This window comes from Vigna unguiculata, chromosome 6, assembly GCF_037176805.1.
Source record: "Vigna unguiculata cultivar grain cowpea cultivar isolate G323 ecotype 2 chromosome 6, ASM3717680v1, whole genome shotgun sequence".
NCBI classification, from domain to species: Eukaryota; Viridiplantae; Streptophyta; class Magnoliopsida; order Fabales; family Fabaceae; genus Vigna; species Vigna unguiculata.
The window spans coordinates 47,970,672-47,987,707 of NC_140797.1; the positions used below are offsets into that span (position 1 = coordinate 47,970,672).

A 17,036-nucleotide genomic window follows, 5' to 3' on the forward strand; every position below is an offset into this window, starting at 1 on the left:
AATAAAGCAATTTTAGTACTATATTAAAAATATTATTATTTTTAATTAAAATAATATTTTAAAGTTACTATTATTAATAATTTAAGTTTGTGTCAGAATAAAATTAATAAGTTTTAACTTTAAATAATTTAAAAAAAAAAACAAATACTATAAGTTAATATAAAAGCTTTAATTTATATTAAAATTAATTTTATTTCTTTATGTATTATTAATTTAAATTATGTTTATATATTTATTTTAAATGTAAAATATTGATCATAAATATCAATTTAAAAAAACTGAATTATTATTTTCAGTGATAATAGGTTGAATTCTTATTAATAAGAAATCTTATTGTCTTGAATATTTTCACAAATTATTTTAAATTAGTTGATTAAAAGAATTTTTTAAACCTATTTGTCGAGATGTAGAATTTATTTATTATTATCATATTATTTAGGTCACTTAATATATATACCAATTAGAGGTTTATTATTTATAATTTATTTACAAAATAAGATTCTGAAATATACAAAATAAATAAACAGATTTGTTCTAAGAAATATTTCATAAAAGATTTAGTTTTTTTTTTAAATAAATCTTCGTACAATTAAATAAAAATTATCGTGGCAAATGCAAAGCCATTAATTTTGCATGGCATGGCATTCAATGTAGGCAAGTAGAGAGAAGACAGACACCTTTATTGTTTTTATTAGCATTGCATTGCCTTTGTGATGGGACAAAAACACTTCTATTTACTTTTGCACCTAAATTTGGTTTCTCTCTTTATCTGCTTCTTAACACTTTCTTGTTTTGTTCCATGTTCCTTATTTAACCCCTTTAATATCTTTATTTCAAAAATTAAATTAGGATTACCTAACATCACACTTTGAATCTATTTCTTTTAGTTTTTTACATTCTTAAAAATTATAGAAATAATAAAATCATATGAAAACGTAAATAAATATAATATAAATGAAATTAACATTTATAATCTTTAATACAGTGTTATTCTTTAAACTAGACAGATAAAAATAAAAGTAATATTAAATACATTTCTTGGAGTGCCTACAAACTAGTTATATACAATTTTACTACATCGTATAAAATTCAGTGTAACCAATGTATATCATATAAACTAGTTATATACAATTTTTCTTACCCATCTATTTAAGACAAAAAAATTATATTTTATATCTTTTAAAATAAAAATAACATTAATTAACATCTTTTTTTTTTATTTATATAGTTACATGCTATCAGTTCCTAATATTTGATAAAATCATTATAAATTATAGAATATATATATATATATATATATATATATATATAATTAGGAAAATAATTTTTTGACAATTAAATTTAACATTTTTTTCTTACAACATTACTCCTAAGTAGCTATTTATTCTTTCACTTTTTATTTTCTCATTTCTCTATGTTATAAAACTTTTAGAAGATGACGCATCAAATTGTAAGAAAAAATTGTTAAAATATAATAGTCAAAATATTATTCTCGATATAATTAATTAAGGACAAGTTAAAAGTTTAGAATAACCTATAACATAAGGATTGATCCCTTAAAGAAACAACATGCACAATCTCCATTACCTTTACCTTTATAATAAGCATCTATGATCCTCATTCCAATAGCAAGAGTGTTTATCATAAGTATTTATGGTATAAAGTGGTTCATTATTTTTGTTGTATATATAATATTTGGTGGAAGAGAAATATTTGCATGACACAAAGAATGAATATGAAGGATTGTATAACCCATGCTGTGAAACAAGTTGCTGCTGTTGAATCAAGTCAGACTCAAAAGAGTACTTCTATATATAATTTTTTTTCTTCTCTCGTGTCATGTATTATTTTAAACTATCTTAAACGTTTCATAAATAATAGAACCAACACAATTAAAAAAAAAATGATAATAAAGATGGATCGATGCAGCAGCACGTACCTTTTTTTTGGTTTTTTTTTTCAGCTGAAAGAGGTTGAAGAAACGTTGATGATGATGGAGTTGCAGATTGGGGTAGGCGATGAGAGAGAAGATGAGAGAGAAGCAATAAACTACAATGGATTCTATTATATATCCCCAGTTGAGATGGCTATAATTTTATATATTTTTTATTTAATTAAAATTAGTATCTACCTTATACACTCTACAAATAAATAGTAAATTTTATGGGATTAAAATTTATATTAATACATATTTTTGTATATAAATTATAATTTTGATGATGAATGATTAATATGTTTTTAATAAATATTATACCTAATATAATTTAAAATACATAGACATATTTTATTGTGAAACTTATATTTTAAATTCCCAGCAAAAATTTAAAAGTTGATATTAAATTTTTTCAACCATTTTAAAATTTAATTTTAAATCATACAAAAATGTATATATTTAAATTATCTTTAAGGAAATAAAAAAAATTAGTCACTTTTACACATTTGAGAAAATAACACCTTCACCAAATATAAAAATTAATTGGAACTCATTTTTATTCAATTAAGAATACTTAGTATAAAGAAATATTTATAATTTACCATTAAAAATTATGACTCACGATCTATCAACCAAGTTATCTAACCAATTAATCTTACAAAAAATAGCTATATTAGAAATACCTTAGAATTTAAATCTCTAGAAACCAAAATATGAAATAAAAATTTTGGATTTTTAAGAAAAGATTTTGAAGTGTAATTTTGGATCTTACAAAGGGTAATTTTGGATTTTAAGAAAAAATGTTAGGGGTGCAGGAAGAAAACTCCATGGGACCCCTTTGATGCCGTTTCTCTAACCCGCTGTTGAAATCATAACGGCTAGTTACTGACAATTTTTATTTAAAAGCGCGCCTAGAGGACCAACCTCTCATCTTATTACAATCCCACGATATTCGCAACAGAGAGAAAGCAAGACGAAAGACAAAAGCAAGACGAAAGAGAAGAAAGAAGAAAGAAGAAAGAAGAAAGAAGAGTTATGGCAGATACTCTATCGTACTTACGTTTATTCGAAGGAGAATTGGAAATTGGTGATGATTTCTACGAAAGCTTCGAAGCTCCTAAGTACGTAGATTTCACCAAACCGGATTCTTGCCGTCCCGGCGAGGACCGCCACTGGTTCTGCTCACGTGTTGGTAACTTCTCATCTGATCTTATATCAAATCTTTTACCTCTTCTTTATTACCAATGACATGACTTTTTCTAATAGGGTGCGATCTAAAGCATGAGCAAGAATTGGATCCTGAGACAGTTGAGAAGAATTTTGTTCTTCGGGTTAGTTCGTCTTTTTTTCTTCATCTTTGTTTCGTTCACTCTACGTATGAACGTAAATATGATGGTGATTGGATGAATGGATCTTGGATTTTCAGGTTATGGCTGCAAGAAGTCCCAATGTACGACTCAGAAAAGCTTTGAATAAAAAAGAAACAAGGTAGTAGCCATCCTTCAACCAAGATCAATGTTGAACTTGTAACAAGATTTATTTTCCTTCTTTAAAATCTTCAAGAAAGTTGTATTCATTATGAGTGAGTGACATTTTGTTGTTTTTTCAGCGCAAAGTTGAAATGCCCCCTTACAGCTCCTGCAAAGTCAAGGGTTTCAAGGATGGACTATATTCCCTCGTTATCACACAAGATGACCGACAAGAATGTCAAAGTTAAACCTCTTTCTAAGGTTGCAGCAACCCCCATTGCTAAAGTGAGGCCATCACCTTCGGTGGCCAAGGCTTTGACCACTCCAAGGAATCATCAAAAGAAGGTTTCCGATGCAGAATCGTTTAGGAGTGTTCAGAGCAAGAAAGTCTTGACTGTTGGTGATCCTAAGAGCAGAGTGGTGTCTAAGCCTCTTGTTTTTCAGTCGCCCAAGAAGGTCATAAAGATCAAGAGTTCTATGGAATTAAAAACACCAATGAGAGCACTGTGTTCAGCAATGAAAAAGCTTGAACTCGATGGAGTGAAGAAGAATGAAGAAGGAGGAAACAAGTCATTGCCAGTGACTGCCTCAAAGAAGCAATTGAAGGGAAGAGAGGTTAAAAGCCGTGTGTTTGATTCCTTGTGTTCTAATAAGCGTAAGGAACAAGAAACTAAAGCAATGTCAAGTTTGAAGGAGAAGAAAGTGAAGAAAGGCACTCAGAAACGACAGGTTCATCAAAATGAGTCTAGTGATATGGAGATAGATGAGAAATCTAGATGTGGCTCTCTAGGAGTATGCCTTGAATCAGAAATTTCATCTCTTGGAGATGAAATTTCCCAAGAACCAAAAAGAGGGGAGGAGAGCTTAGTTATGGTTCAAGTTTTGTCAGAGGCTTCGAAATGTGACACTACCTCACTGTCAAAGGGAAAAGTTTCTGAGAAGGCTGAAGAAAATTCATTGGTTTCTTCTGATGACAAAGAAAATAGGAGGCAGCTCACTGATGACAAGGAAAATGCTTCAATCTTTCATGAAAATATGTAAGGAATTTGATTTGTCTCAAAATGTCTGTTTCTCCATTGTTTTCTTAAATTTGGTGAAATCAATGAATTCTTGTTGGCTGCAGAGAGATGAGTACTGACGTGCCCAAAAGAAAGGCTATTCTTGAGAGCAAGCATGAGGATGATTCGAGAAGAACACAAAAGGTTTGGTCTTAGTTATAGATTAATGATTACTTTCAGTCCCACTTTATTGAATAATTTGACTGTCTGTATAACGTTTATGATTTTGACCTTGAAGCAGAAATCTTCATCGACCACAAATGCTTCTCCAGTTGTGAAGCACAGAAAACTAAAGCCCACAAACCCTAAGCCTTTTAAGCTGAGAACTGATGTAAGTAAGGGAAGGGGATTTTTAAGCTTGTTTAGTTGTCAAGAAACAATTTTTTTTAATCAAGTGTGATTCATGTTATTTTTTTATGCTGCAGGAAAGGGGAATTCTTAAAGAAGCAACCTTGGATAGAAAAATTCTCTCACCTTTGAAAGAAACTGCAATTAAAGTTGGTGGGACGGCAATGAGGAAACATCAGATTGTAAACCAAGTGAGTTCAGTTCCATTGTGAACCTTTCGTTATTATTGAATATTAAAAATTTGACCTTTCTCTTTATTTTCTTTCAGAAAAGTGAAACTTATGAACCAGACACTGATTATTATAGCAGTTGTGATGAGAAATCACGCCCAAAAGCACAGGAAAACCAATCTGTAAGTTCATGCACTTATGTTCACCTATAAATATTTTAGCAAAAACAGTATTTTAGACAGTGACTGAGACTTCCCAAAATGTTACGTAGGGTGGCACTCAAATTGACAACTCCAGCTGCAAGGTGCAACGAAAGTTATCTGCTACAACACCTTATAATGTGAATGATAAATTCAAAAGAAAATCCGAAATGACGCAGCGTAAAGATCTGAGGCCTCTGAGGTAAGTAATCGTGAGATTGTAAAATACGTTGTTGTGTTTGTTTGTTGTTGTAAACAACTTTGATTCCAATGAAATACGTTGTTTATTGCAGTGGTTTACGAAGGAAGAAAGAAAAGGTTGTCATTGCAACAAAGCTTAGTGCTATTATCGAAAAGCCATCAGATATTGTGAAGCCAAAGGCAGCAAAGCCTAGGAAGGCATTGACTGTTCCTATTGAACCAAACTTTCACCGTTTACATGTGCCAAAGAATTGCTCCAGCAGGAAACGCACTATTGGGGACTGAGTGGCATCATTGAATTTATAGTTTAGAAAATAGTGTATTCTATTCTTTTTTTTCTTTTAATCTTGTAAATGTGGTAAATTCCAAGTTCAGAGAACTTTTTTTTGTTTACCACATCATAGAAAATAGTGTATTCTATTCTTTTTTTTTTCTTTTAATCTTGTAAATGTGGTAAATTCCAAGTTCAGAGAACTTTTTTTTGTTTACCACATCATAGAATTAAAAGTTGTGTTTATTGTAAATGTGTTCATTTGTACTATTTGTTTTGAATTATGAATAACATTAATTCCTTTTGGTGCAACTTGATTTCTTTTATAAAGCAGCCCTCTCAAGATAGGTCTTGCTTATACAATTTTTTTTAATAAACACTTACAATGAAAGAATATAGAGTAAGAAGATAAAATATTAAAGTCCCCTTGACATATATCTTGTGTTTAATTTTGTAATTGACTATGTTCCTGAACTAGAGAAAGGTTTCTTGTTTATGTGTAAACAAGATGACGTTAATCTGTTAACAACCATACATTTATTGACCATACATGTTTATATGTAAACAAGATGATGTTGAAAAGCTTAAAGATGGAGCTGATGCAATAAAAAATCCCAACTGGAATATGGGGAAAAAGGTAACTGTGGACTCTGCTACACTCTTTAACAAGGTTTCTTTCTCTTTTATGTCAACATATCTGATGAAAAAAACCTTTTTATAAATCTGTTTGATTATGTAGTATGAATTTCCTAGGTAAAAGTTAAATTTGTTTTAATTCTTTGCAGATCCTCTATACATTATCATGGCCTGACAGGGTTTATTATTCTGAAATTACTTGGCCTCGCCTTGATCTTTGCAAGTACTATACTTTTTCCCTGCTGCTTACTTATTTCAACTCAATCAAATTTTATTTTCCATCCATACTAAAAGAAAATAGACACTTTTAAAGCTATAAATTGCAGGGCTTACAGTGCTTCATTGACGGATTTTGGTGGTCTTGGAGATGGAAAAACATCAAACACAAAGGCCTTTAAATCTGAAATCAGTCATCTGAGTGAGTATGCTTCAAAAGGGGGGTCTCAGCTCTATGTTCCTACTGGAAAATGGCTTACTGGGAGTTTTAGTGTTATCAGTCATTTCACTCTCTATCTCCACAAAGATGCTGTTCTCCTTGCATCTCAGGTATCTCTCTCATTTTGGTTCATTCTTTGATGAAAATGTTATCACAAATATGAGATTCATGACCTGGTCAACGTTGAATTTCTTGATTTGCGGCTACTATAGTCCTGTTTTACTTGCTGAGATCAGTTACATAGATTACTTGACACCATCAGTTTCAGTTAAAAATCAAATCCTCACAAATATTGCTTAAGATCCTTTTTAATACAATGCTTTTCTTAGTCTTCTTCTAAAGTTTTACACAAAAATCTTGCAATATATACTTTTTATTAGTGTTTCTATAACCTTCTGTTCACATGTCCAGATAATGTTAACTGGTTTTCTGACCAAACCACAAATATCAGTTTCTTTGTATGTTCTCAAGGTGTTATATTGGTACTGTATAGTTGAAAGAACTATTCTACTGATTCTGGTATTTGAACTATCTTTTTTTCACCTAGTTACTTCTTTTTCCCTTTCTTGCACCTTTCCTTGTGGCAGCACTTTGGGAGAACTATCTTCCAAATCTGGTCAAAAAAATCAATAAATAAGTCAAGGAAGTGGTGCTTATTAAACTTTGTTTCGGTGCATGGGAAAATAAGTTATGTTAGTGGACTTCACTCATGGAAAATTAGTAATATGTTCTTAGTTTCATTTGAAAACTAAATGAAAAACAGAACTAGTTTGTTATTTATCGCTGTCATAGTGTCATAGACTCGTGACTTACTGTTGGATAAATGAAATTCAAACGTGTCACAAGGTTCTTCACTTTCTACTAGAAAAAGGCTATCAAATGTTGTCAAAGTAATTCGTGCAAGCAATTTACAAACTCCCAAACCTTTGATCAACAAAAACTGTTCACAATGGAGATTGGGGTGACTACTTCTACTATGGTGGTCGGGGTAGAAGCCCCAATTGCCCTTGATCATTCATTTTAAGCAAAGAAAACTGAAAAGAAAAAAAAAAAACAAAAAACGGGGCGGGAAGTAGGTGTTCTTTTTGGAGAGTTGTGGTGTATGAAGCTCTTGATCCTTCAAAGTCTCCAAAAATTTGTTGGAGAAAAAGGCTGTGAGGGTTTCTTAGATTTACAACAAACAAGTTTCTTCATTGGTTTCCCTTTTTATATAAATATATATTTTGTTGTTTTTGTTTGCTCCTCTCTCTGGAGCTGTGAATGTGAACAGAATATACTGTTATGTTTCATGGAGACTATTTTTTTTATTTCACAACCCATGTTTCATCAGTGAAAAGCTGTCTCAATAAGGACATTTGTTTATGTTTATCAATCGTTTAAAATATTTAAACGATTTAAATATTAACATATTTATCAATCCTATTATGTCACCCTTTATTGGATAATCAAGTAAAGTTAATAGATTTAAAAAAAAAAAACAGTGAACCTGAAGAAAACAATCCCATGTGTCATTATGCCTACGTAACCATGACAATTTATTCCCATGATGTAACACAAACAAGAAATTGGGTTGATCTGGGTGTTTTTGTTATGACAATGACAAAGACAACCCGAGTTTACAAGATATACTAAAGATTTTGAATACATGGCCACTTGAAATGTTTTGCTTGTAGACATCAAAGTCGTAGATTTTGCAGCATTCACTTCATTCCCCTTTGTTCTTGATTATGTTCTTTAATTTCTCATTTGCAGCCACAAGTTCAGCAGTTATGCCTGGTTCATTGGCTGAATGCCCTGCATCTGGAACCACCTGTTTCATCGTATGATTTATTAACTTGACCATGCTATGCATATGATTGTGTGGAAAAAACTTCTTAGTTCCTAATTGCCAGTGAGTTTCTAGATAAGAAGAAACCAAATCTAAGAAAATATCACTTTAAGATCTCTATCCTGAAACTTCATTGGTAATTAGCATAGCATGCAGAAAAAACAGAACACAAAAGAGCAAATGATCAAAAGCAACATTTTAGTCTCACCCTAAAATCTGCCTCTGGCCAAGCTTTATGAAGATCCCAGGCTGACATCATAGGACAGCAGATATCATATCTTCCCTACAAAGTTAAGAAAGAAATACATCAAGAATCTACATTTTAGAGGCAACAGTATTAAGGTTATTTTACCTGCACGATTGTGGTGTTGATATGCCTAATTTTATCAATTCTGTTCAACAGGTATGAATCAGTGGGGAAGAATCCCTTGTTCACAAAATAGTGGTTTTCAATCCTTGCAAAAGCCTGATAGAAAAACATATTTGTTATCACTCATCAGCAAATGTTAAAGAATCTCAACCACAAACAACTATAAAACACAAATGTAAATTAATCCTAAACTAAAGAGAAAAAGGTTTGTAGACTCCTTTGTTTATTATTTTCTTGTATGTATATACAAAAAGCAACTCTAATTGACTAGGGATTGTCTGACTTTACAAATTTTGACAAGAGAGAAAACAAGTATAAAGTGCCTAAGGAAGAAAAGGCAGTGCTCGTCAAAAACACCAGTTTGTCACTCTGTCCACTTATTTTCCTCCTTTCAGACTGCAAAAATTATTAACTAATTTTCTACAAGAGAAAAATGTTTTCCATAAACTAATAACGGAATTCAAGAATACCCAAAAGGCCAATAGCAACATCTATATGGAACAGAGATTTGTAAAGTTGTGCACTTCAAACTTTAAAAAACACAAAATATCCATATAATTGGTATATGTTAGTGTTTTTACACAAACAATGGCATATTATGTAAGTTACACAGCACAGTGGGATGGGATTTGGAAAGTGAATAGCAAACACTTTTCAGACAACAACCAGATTCTTAACGTGATGAACTTACCAATGAAAAGTAATCATCATCCCCTTTTTTGATGTTATCTTCATTTGGGAGAAGATGAGCAGTCATCATTTCCCATTTAGTCCATGCTCTAGCAGCTGCATACTAAGAACAAAGACATAGATAAGTAAGCAAGAAAAAATCTTGAATTCATTCATAAATCACATTCAAACAAGTACTGTTCTAGAAAGGGGTTGATATCTTTTGTCAGCAATTGGACAGCGGAAGAGAAAAGAAAAGTTTAGGGCTGTCCCTTATACATTTAACAAAGAAACTGTGCCCCAAACCTCCTCAATCAAATAGAAAACCCCGTGTGCGGTGGCATTGAACGTTTCAATATATGCAAAAAAGCCACTCTAGACAATCCAGTCAGGTAACATACTCATAGGTAAGCTCATTATTCCTCGTTTCATATACGAGGATATGTTTGTAAAGGATAGATTTCTAAACTAGTTCTAAGAAGAGTTAAGGCCAAAAAGAGGGAGCAGCAGCTCTGAAACCAAACTAGTATGTAAAGAAGTCTTGTTATGATTATGGGAGGACAAGATTCAGAAAGGCATGCTGAGATAAGAAAACCACAGAGACACTAACCTGAGTTTCGATATCATTGGAGTTCAATCTCTTATTATAGGCATCAACGAAACATCCTCTCTCACTTTCAGGAATAAGATCTCTAAATGGCTCCCAAGCTGACATGAGACAAAATGCTTAAAAGTCAAGATTCTAATGAGCAGAAAGCCAGAAATCACAATCAAATCAAATATGAGATTATGCTACAACGGAAAACATCAAATTATTATACATCATTTCATACATCAAATAAGTCAAACCTCTTCAAATCATTAAAAGGAAAACTTATTATGCATGGAAAATATTCAAACTTAATGCACCAGAAAATTAGATGAAAAGACAGCTCCATACCATCAGGATATATTGCAGCAGCGCCACCCTCATAAAACCAATCAATTTCTTTCTTCCTTAGGAGGAAAATTCCCCTGAGGATCATGCCAGTAACCTTGTAACAAAATGATAATAAGGTATTTTAAAAAGTGAACAACATAGCATGAAATAAACTCCTTAATTATATAGAGTACACAATCTTGAGCAGTACAGGAAAAATAATAGTAATAATAGAAATATAACAATAATAATAGTAAAAGAAGACATCATTATGACATAGTAAAAAAGAAACCAATCATAATGAAGAACTGAGTTAAACACCTTGTCTGGGTGAGATTGGCTATATGCAAGGGAAAGGGTGCTTCCCCACGATCCACCAAATACCTGCAAATCATACAGGTCAGAAGATCATATCTAATTACATAAGAATATTGAATCACAAAATGCCTACTGAACACAACCGATGGTGTAAAATAACCTGCCATTCTGGAATTTCCAAATGTTCTCTTAGCTTTTCAATGTCATCAATGAGATCCCATGTGGTGTTTTGCTCTAAGCACGCATGTGGTGTGCTTTTCCCTGCACCTCGCTGATAAAGATAATAATTGTCAATTTGTGTCATAGCACAAAAGCATGGGAGACCATTATTGCAGAAACTAACCTGATCAAATAGAACGATACGATAGAAGTCCGGATCAAAAAATCTTCGGTTGCTCGGGGAAGTTCCTCCTCCAGGACCTCCATGAATGAAGACAACCGGCTGTCATAAAATGCTTAGAAAATGATGAACCAAATTTCTTTTTTACCGTTATTTACACTTTCTCCTCAAATTAAATAAATATAAAACAACCAGAGTGTTAATGCTCATAATTTAGCTTTCCCAAATGATGTAAAATGCTTAGATTCATCCGACCACACATGCATGTGTAAAGATAGGTTTTAGCATTACAGTTCATACAGCTGCATTAATACTTAGAACCACTAAAAAACGGTCTATTGCCTTCCATTCCAATCTTGATCCTAATATAAACATATAAGCCTAATGCATGTATAGAAAAGATAAAAAATTTAAAAACGCATATTCATTCCATTGTTGGAGGCGAGTCAATTGCTACTCACATGGCCACTGGGGTTTCCAGATTGCTCCCAGTAGATTGTGTGAAGATCTGAAACCTTCAAAAATCCTGTACTGTAGGGTTCTATTTGCGGGTAGAGATTTCTGACAAGTTTTTCGGATTCCTTTTCTGAAGCCATCAAATTACTAGAAATTGGTTCAATTCTATGATCAATGCTTTGAATGCGAATAACTAAGCTCTTTCTGCCTGCGCATCACACCAAAACCGCAAATTTTAGAAGAGCCTTGTGAAGATATAAATTTATTCAATATAATAATGCAGAAACAGATTCAACAGTAATGAAACACAAACATACATTTGACGAGACAAGTGACCCACATAACTCTATCATTGTATCACATAATTAATAAACTATCTAAACAAATCTGGAAAGTGGAGGAAGAGAGAAAGAGAGAGGGAACCTGAAGAAGGGATTCCTGGGTGAGAGAATGGAAGTGAAATGGGAAATTTGAAAATTAGGGAAGGTAAGAACGAGGTGACGAGGGTGTTTGGAAAAGAACCCAACTTCATTCTGTTGGGTTTATTAAGAACATGTGACAGTGATTATGTTATCCAATCAACACTTGCCAACGTAAAGATCGTGTGCGCTTCCACTCACTGAATTGTGTCACCTCGTAATTGGTGATCTTGTCGTGTCTTTTGTTTGTTATCATCCGTTAATTGCATCTAAAGTCACCTGTTCGATGCAAACGAGGCAGTTATAATTACAGATTTTTTTTTCGTTTTTTATATTTATTATTAATCAATCTTCCCTGTTTTTGAAATGGGTTTTAATAGGCATAGGAGAAAAAAAAACTGTACATAAAATTCAAGTAAATGAATACAAATATAAATTCCTTAAACCGAAAAGGATAGTAAAATTTTAAAAGTAATTTGCCACCATAAATACATCAGATTTAAGATGCAAAAATAAATTTTAATATAAAAATAAAAATTAATGTGATTAAGTAGATTTATGGGGGAAAAAAGAAACTTTAACATAATTTTTTAAAAATAATTAATGGCTTAAGATCTTTTAAAAGAATACATAGATAATTGCTAAGTATACAATAAGAATTTATGTGTCATAAATGAGATAATAAAATAGGAAAGATCATTTTGTCAAATGGAGACTTAGATTCCATACTTAAGTCCATTACATACAATATTCAAATAGCACTAACAGAGTGTTCATTGATTTTTAGGTAACATAACATGTTACATAGAGAAAATACAATTCTATTGAAAAGAGAATTTCATTACTACTACACATATGCTACAAACCTACAACATACAACTTAATCCTCCTTTGGTTTATCACTCACAGATGGTTCTATAATCGTACACAGAATTTTTATTTTTAACAAAAAATTTCAAGTGACAGGAGATAACCCCATTCTAACTGCAAGACATTTTTCAATTGATAACAGAGGTCACAGCCTTGCCAAAATTTCACCTAATTTGATCCAATACGAGTGTTTATCACCCTTTCTTAGCCTCAATTTTTGTGCTGCTTAGAAATGAGGAAAACTCAAATGTCTGCAGTTGAGAGAAAAAAATTCCATTCTTTGGAAATTGGAACACCTTATTTAAGCACCAATGGTCACAATCATTTTGTTTGGGGTACATGGATCTGCCTCTTCCAGCATATGAACTAACATTCTCATTGATGGTCTTGAAGCTGGAATTTTGGCAGTGCACAATAACGCAATTCTCAACACCTTCATGGCATCCTCTTTGAAATGCTCTGCAATAGTAGGATCCACCAATTCAAGAGCCTCTTCTCTGCTCCTATTACTGCTGCATACCCAATGCACAATGTCATGATTGTCTCCAAACTCAGCCTCCATTGGCCTCTTCCCTGTTACCAACTCCATCAGAACAACCCCAAAGCTATAAACATCACTCTTTTCTGTCACCTTACAAGTGTAGGCATACTCTGCACAGCAATAGATAGAAAATTAACATGACATTTTTTTTTTTGCCTAATACAAAATAAAGTGATTTAAAGCTTACCAGGAGGTAAGTATCCCAGTGTTCCAGCAATGACATTGGTCCAATTGCCTTGTCCTCCATTCAGAATCTTGGCAAGGCCAAAATCTGCAATCCTTGGCTTCCATTCTTCATCCAGCAATATGTTGCTGGATTTGACATCCCTATGTATAACTGGTCTATCACAACCATGGTGCAGATACTCCAATCCTCTAGCAGCACCCAATGCAATGTCATACCTAACCTCCCACCCCATCTCAGACTTCTTCTTACTGGTGTGCAACCTGTCCCACAAACACCCATTTGGTAAAAACTCATAAACAAGCAAACTGCTATCTTCACTTGTGATGCTACAATACAGCTTCACAACATTCACATGCCTTATAGAGCTAAGAGTGGCCACCTCTGCATCAAATTCTGGTGACCTTGAACTCCTTCTAAGCATAGTTGAGGTGCTCCTGCAACTTCCCCTGTCGCTTAGATTTGAAGTCCATATGTGTTTCACTGCAAATTCTGCCCCACCTTTGAGCACAACCCGATAAACATTGCCGGATCCTCCTTTGCCAATCAAATTCTCAGCCTTGATCCCGTTAACGATTTCACTCTCGTTGAAGTTTAACACATGGTACTGCTTGACATCCCAGGAAGTAGTCTTCAGTGGCTTCTCGGACTTATTCTGCCTTAGTTTTGTGAAGAGGAAAAACACTCCAAGCAGAACCATTACAGCAGCAAGGAAACAGACTAAAAGATTTCTGAGTCTCCTGGAGCTTCTGGATTGCATTGAACATGGTGTGATACCTTTCAAAGTCTGGCTGCATAAGCCAGGATTTCCCATGAATCCATCTTTGAAAACTGAAATAGACAAAGGTTCTGGTATGGAACCAAACAACTGATTGTTTGATAAGTCGAGAAGGCTAAGTCTCAGAGATGATAAACTGGATGGAATTTCACCAGAAAGTCTGTTTGAGGACAAGTTCAATGAATTGAGAGTTGGAAGAGAACCGATGCTACCTGGTATAGCCCCAGAAAGAGAGTTACCAGCAAGGTTTATCTCATTAAGAGAAGTACAAGAACCAATGGAATCTGGTACGACACCAGAAAGATTGTTCCCATCTAAAGTAAGACTTGTTAGTTTCTTCAACTTGCCAATGTTTTCTGGGATGTTACCAGAAATTTGATTTGAACTTAGCTGAATTTTCACCAATGAAGAAGCTTCTGAGATTTCCATCGGTAACTCCCCTGCGAACTTATTGTTAGATAACAACAGTTGAGCCAGAGATTTTGCTTTGGCTATATCTGATGTCACTGGACCTTCAAACTGGTTCATTGCAAGATCAAACAGAGACAAATTTGGCAAGCCCCATATGCCTGAAGGAACTACACCCGAAAGTGAGTTCCTGCTCAGAGCAAAACGAACCAAAGATGTGCATTTTGCATACGTTTCTGGTATTGTTCCATTGAAGCTGTTGTTCAACAGTGCCAGTTCACTGATTTGGTTGTTCTTGCACAGAAAAGGTGGTATTGGGCCAGAAAGAAAATTGTCTGAAACATCAATGTATTGCATGCCTTCCCAAGAGCCAAGATTTTGAGGAAGAGGACCAGTGAGATTGTTAGCATAAAGAGAAAGCTCTGTGAGATTCTTGAGATCTCCAAGCTCCTTTGGAATTTCTCCTGACAACTTGTTCCCAAAAAGCTGAAGGGATGCAAGGTTTTTTAAGGACCTTACCTCGAAAAGATCACCCTCAAGTTGATTATAAGAAGCATCAAAGTTAACTAGACTAGTAAGGTTTCCAAATCCAACTGGGATTTTCCCACTCAGATTGTTATCATATAACTCAAGCTGCCACAGCTTCCGAAGCTTTACTATATCGGCAGGAATCTCACCATATAAATGGTTGTCAGAAAGCTCAAGATTCTGAAGCTGAGTCAGATTCCCAATCCCCAATGGAATATTCCCAGTGATGCTGCAATTTGTGAGGTAAAGCCAATACAATTTTTCAAGTTTTAACACCTCCAAAGGGAAAGAATTTCCCTTCAACAGGTTATCCCCAAGACTCAGGAACTCAAGACTAGTTAGATTTCCCAATGATTTCCATGGAAACACGCCTGAAATTCCACTGGAGTTTAAGTTCAAGAACTCCAACTTGTACAGACTCGACAAATCAGGCATTGCTCCATTGAATGAATTCATACCCAAATCCAAATGCTTCAAGTTGGTGCACTTCATCAACCCCTCAGTGATCCTTCCATGCAAGTTGTTAGACCCCAAAGATATCTTCTCTAGCGATTGAAGCTCACAAAGCGAATCAAAGGGAACAGTACCCTCCAGCTGTTTCTGCGGAAGATTGATTTCTGAAACAAAACCTTTGGAATTGCATACAATCCCAGTGAATAGGCAGGGAGAACTTGCTTGTTCCCATGAACTAAAAACAGTTACATCTGAACTTTGTACTGAGGACTTTAACGTCATGAGTGGTTGAAGTTCATCTGAGAGGGAAGAAGCAACGATGCAGAGGAATAACAGGGCAGTAGTGGGAATAATGGGCGCCGAGCAGTACCGGAAATTCCCTCCGGCGAGCATACCGGCGGCGAGGGGAGGTTGTTAGTGTGGAGTAAGTGCAAGAGTCGGTGGGAGAAGAATGGACCAAAGAGGCTGGTTTGGTTTGGTTTGGTTTTACGTTGAATTTTGGGTTTGGTTTCACACGGAGAATGATCCACGTGCATGGAAACAATGCAATTATGGGCTAATAAGGACAAAGTCGGTCTCAACTTTGACTATGCTGCCTCATCATGGGACTCTTCTTAATTGCACGTGTTGACTCATCATTTATATATTAACTGTAAAGTATTTATTGCATATTTCTGATTATAATTCAATATTATTGATTTTTTCGGATTAAAAATATTACAGAAAAAAAATAAGCAACTTAAATATTTATAATTTATAATTAAATTCTAAATTTCTTTAATTGATATCATATATATTTGCATGAAAAAAATTTATTAAAGAATTTATTTATACTTTAAAATTGTTTAATATATTTATTTTATTTATTTCATTATGTTATATTCCTTTTAAACAACTTGTTTTTTGTTAAACGATATATTTTAAATAAAGCCGAAGTTAAAAGAAAATCAAAATAACTTCTAACTTCGGAGGGTGTTAATCTAAAAAATGGAATTTGACACACAATTTCTATTTTTAACTTTTTTTTAAAATTAAAAATTACTTTTAAGACATGAATTTGGTGTAAAATAAGTTTTTTTAGGAAAAGGAAGAAGAAGAAAGTAGTGGTGTATGCTTGGATTATTTATTCGTATCATATATAATTTTAAATATAATACAAATACCAAAATACCAATTGATATAGAATTATGTTATATTAGACGAAAAATATTGATATAAGCCAAATGTTCTGGC

At 33.4% G+C, this 17,036-nt stretch overlaps 3 protein-coding genes across 4 annotated transcripts; 1 reads left to right on the plus strand and 2 right to left on the minus strand.

Annotated features, from left to right (window-relative positions):
* The first annotated feature begins 2,863 nt into the window (after window positions 1–2,863).
* LOC114187452 (neurofilament heavy protein) lies at window positions 2,864–5,903 on the plus strand. Its single transcript, XM_028075714.2, has 10 exons — window positions 2,864–3,125; window positions 3,200–3,264; window positions 3,360–3,421; window positions 3,543–4,439; window positions 4,526–4,604; window positions 4,702–4,791; window positions 4,886–4,999; window positions 5,077–5,160; window positions 5,250–5,380; window positions 5,472–5,903. The coding sequence occupies exons 1-10, from the start codon at window positions 2,969–2,971 to the stop codon at window positions 5,662–5,664; spliced, it is 1,872 nt and encodes a 623-aa protein (XP_027931515.2). The 5' UTR covers window positions 2,864–2,968; the 3' UTR covers window positions 5,665–5,903.
* Window positions 5,904–8,209: 2,306 nt separating this feature from the next.
* On the minus strand, window positions 8,210–12,300 carry PIP (proline iminopeptidase). The gene is made up of 11 exons (XM_028075082.2): window positions 12,046–12,300; window positions 11,628–11,830; window positions 11,170–11,268; window positions 10,987–11,097; window positions 10,830–10,892; window positions 10,530–10,623; window positions 10,200–10,297; window positions 9,612–9,713; window positions 8,903–9,016; window positions 8,759–8,833; window positions 8,210–8,532 (listed from the first exon to the last, which is right to left on the minus strand). Exons 1-11 carry the CDS (start codon window positions 12,152–12,154, stop codon window positions 8,428–8,430), a joined length of 1,173 nt encoding a protein of 390 aa, XP_027930883.2. The 5' UTR covers window positions 12,155–12,300; the 3' UTR covers window positions 8,210–8,427.
* Window positions 12,301–12,762: 462 nt separating this feature from the next.
* On the minus strand, window positions 12,763–16,331 carry LOC114188266 (receptor-like protein kinase 7). 2 transcript variants are annotated; one of them, XM_085675247.1, is made up of 3 exons: window positions 13,996–16,331; window positions 13,640–13,899; window positions 12,763–13,562 (listed from the first exon to the last, which is right to left on the minus strand). In XM_085675247.1, exons 1-3 carry the CDS (start codon window positions 16,194–16,196, stop codon window positions 13,213–13,215), a joined length of 2,811 nt encoding a protein of 936 aa, XP_085531373.1. In that variant the 5' UTR covers window positions 16,197–16,331; the 3' UTR covers window positions 12,763–13,212. The 2 variants fall into 2 exon arrangements, with proteins under 2 accessions (XP_085531373.1, XP_027932655.2); XM_028076854.2 differs by having other exon boundaries at window positions 13,640–16,331.
* Window positions 16,332–17,036: the final 705 nt, after the last annotated feature.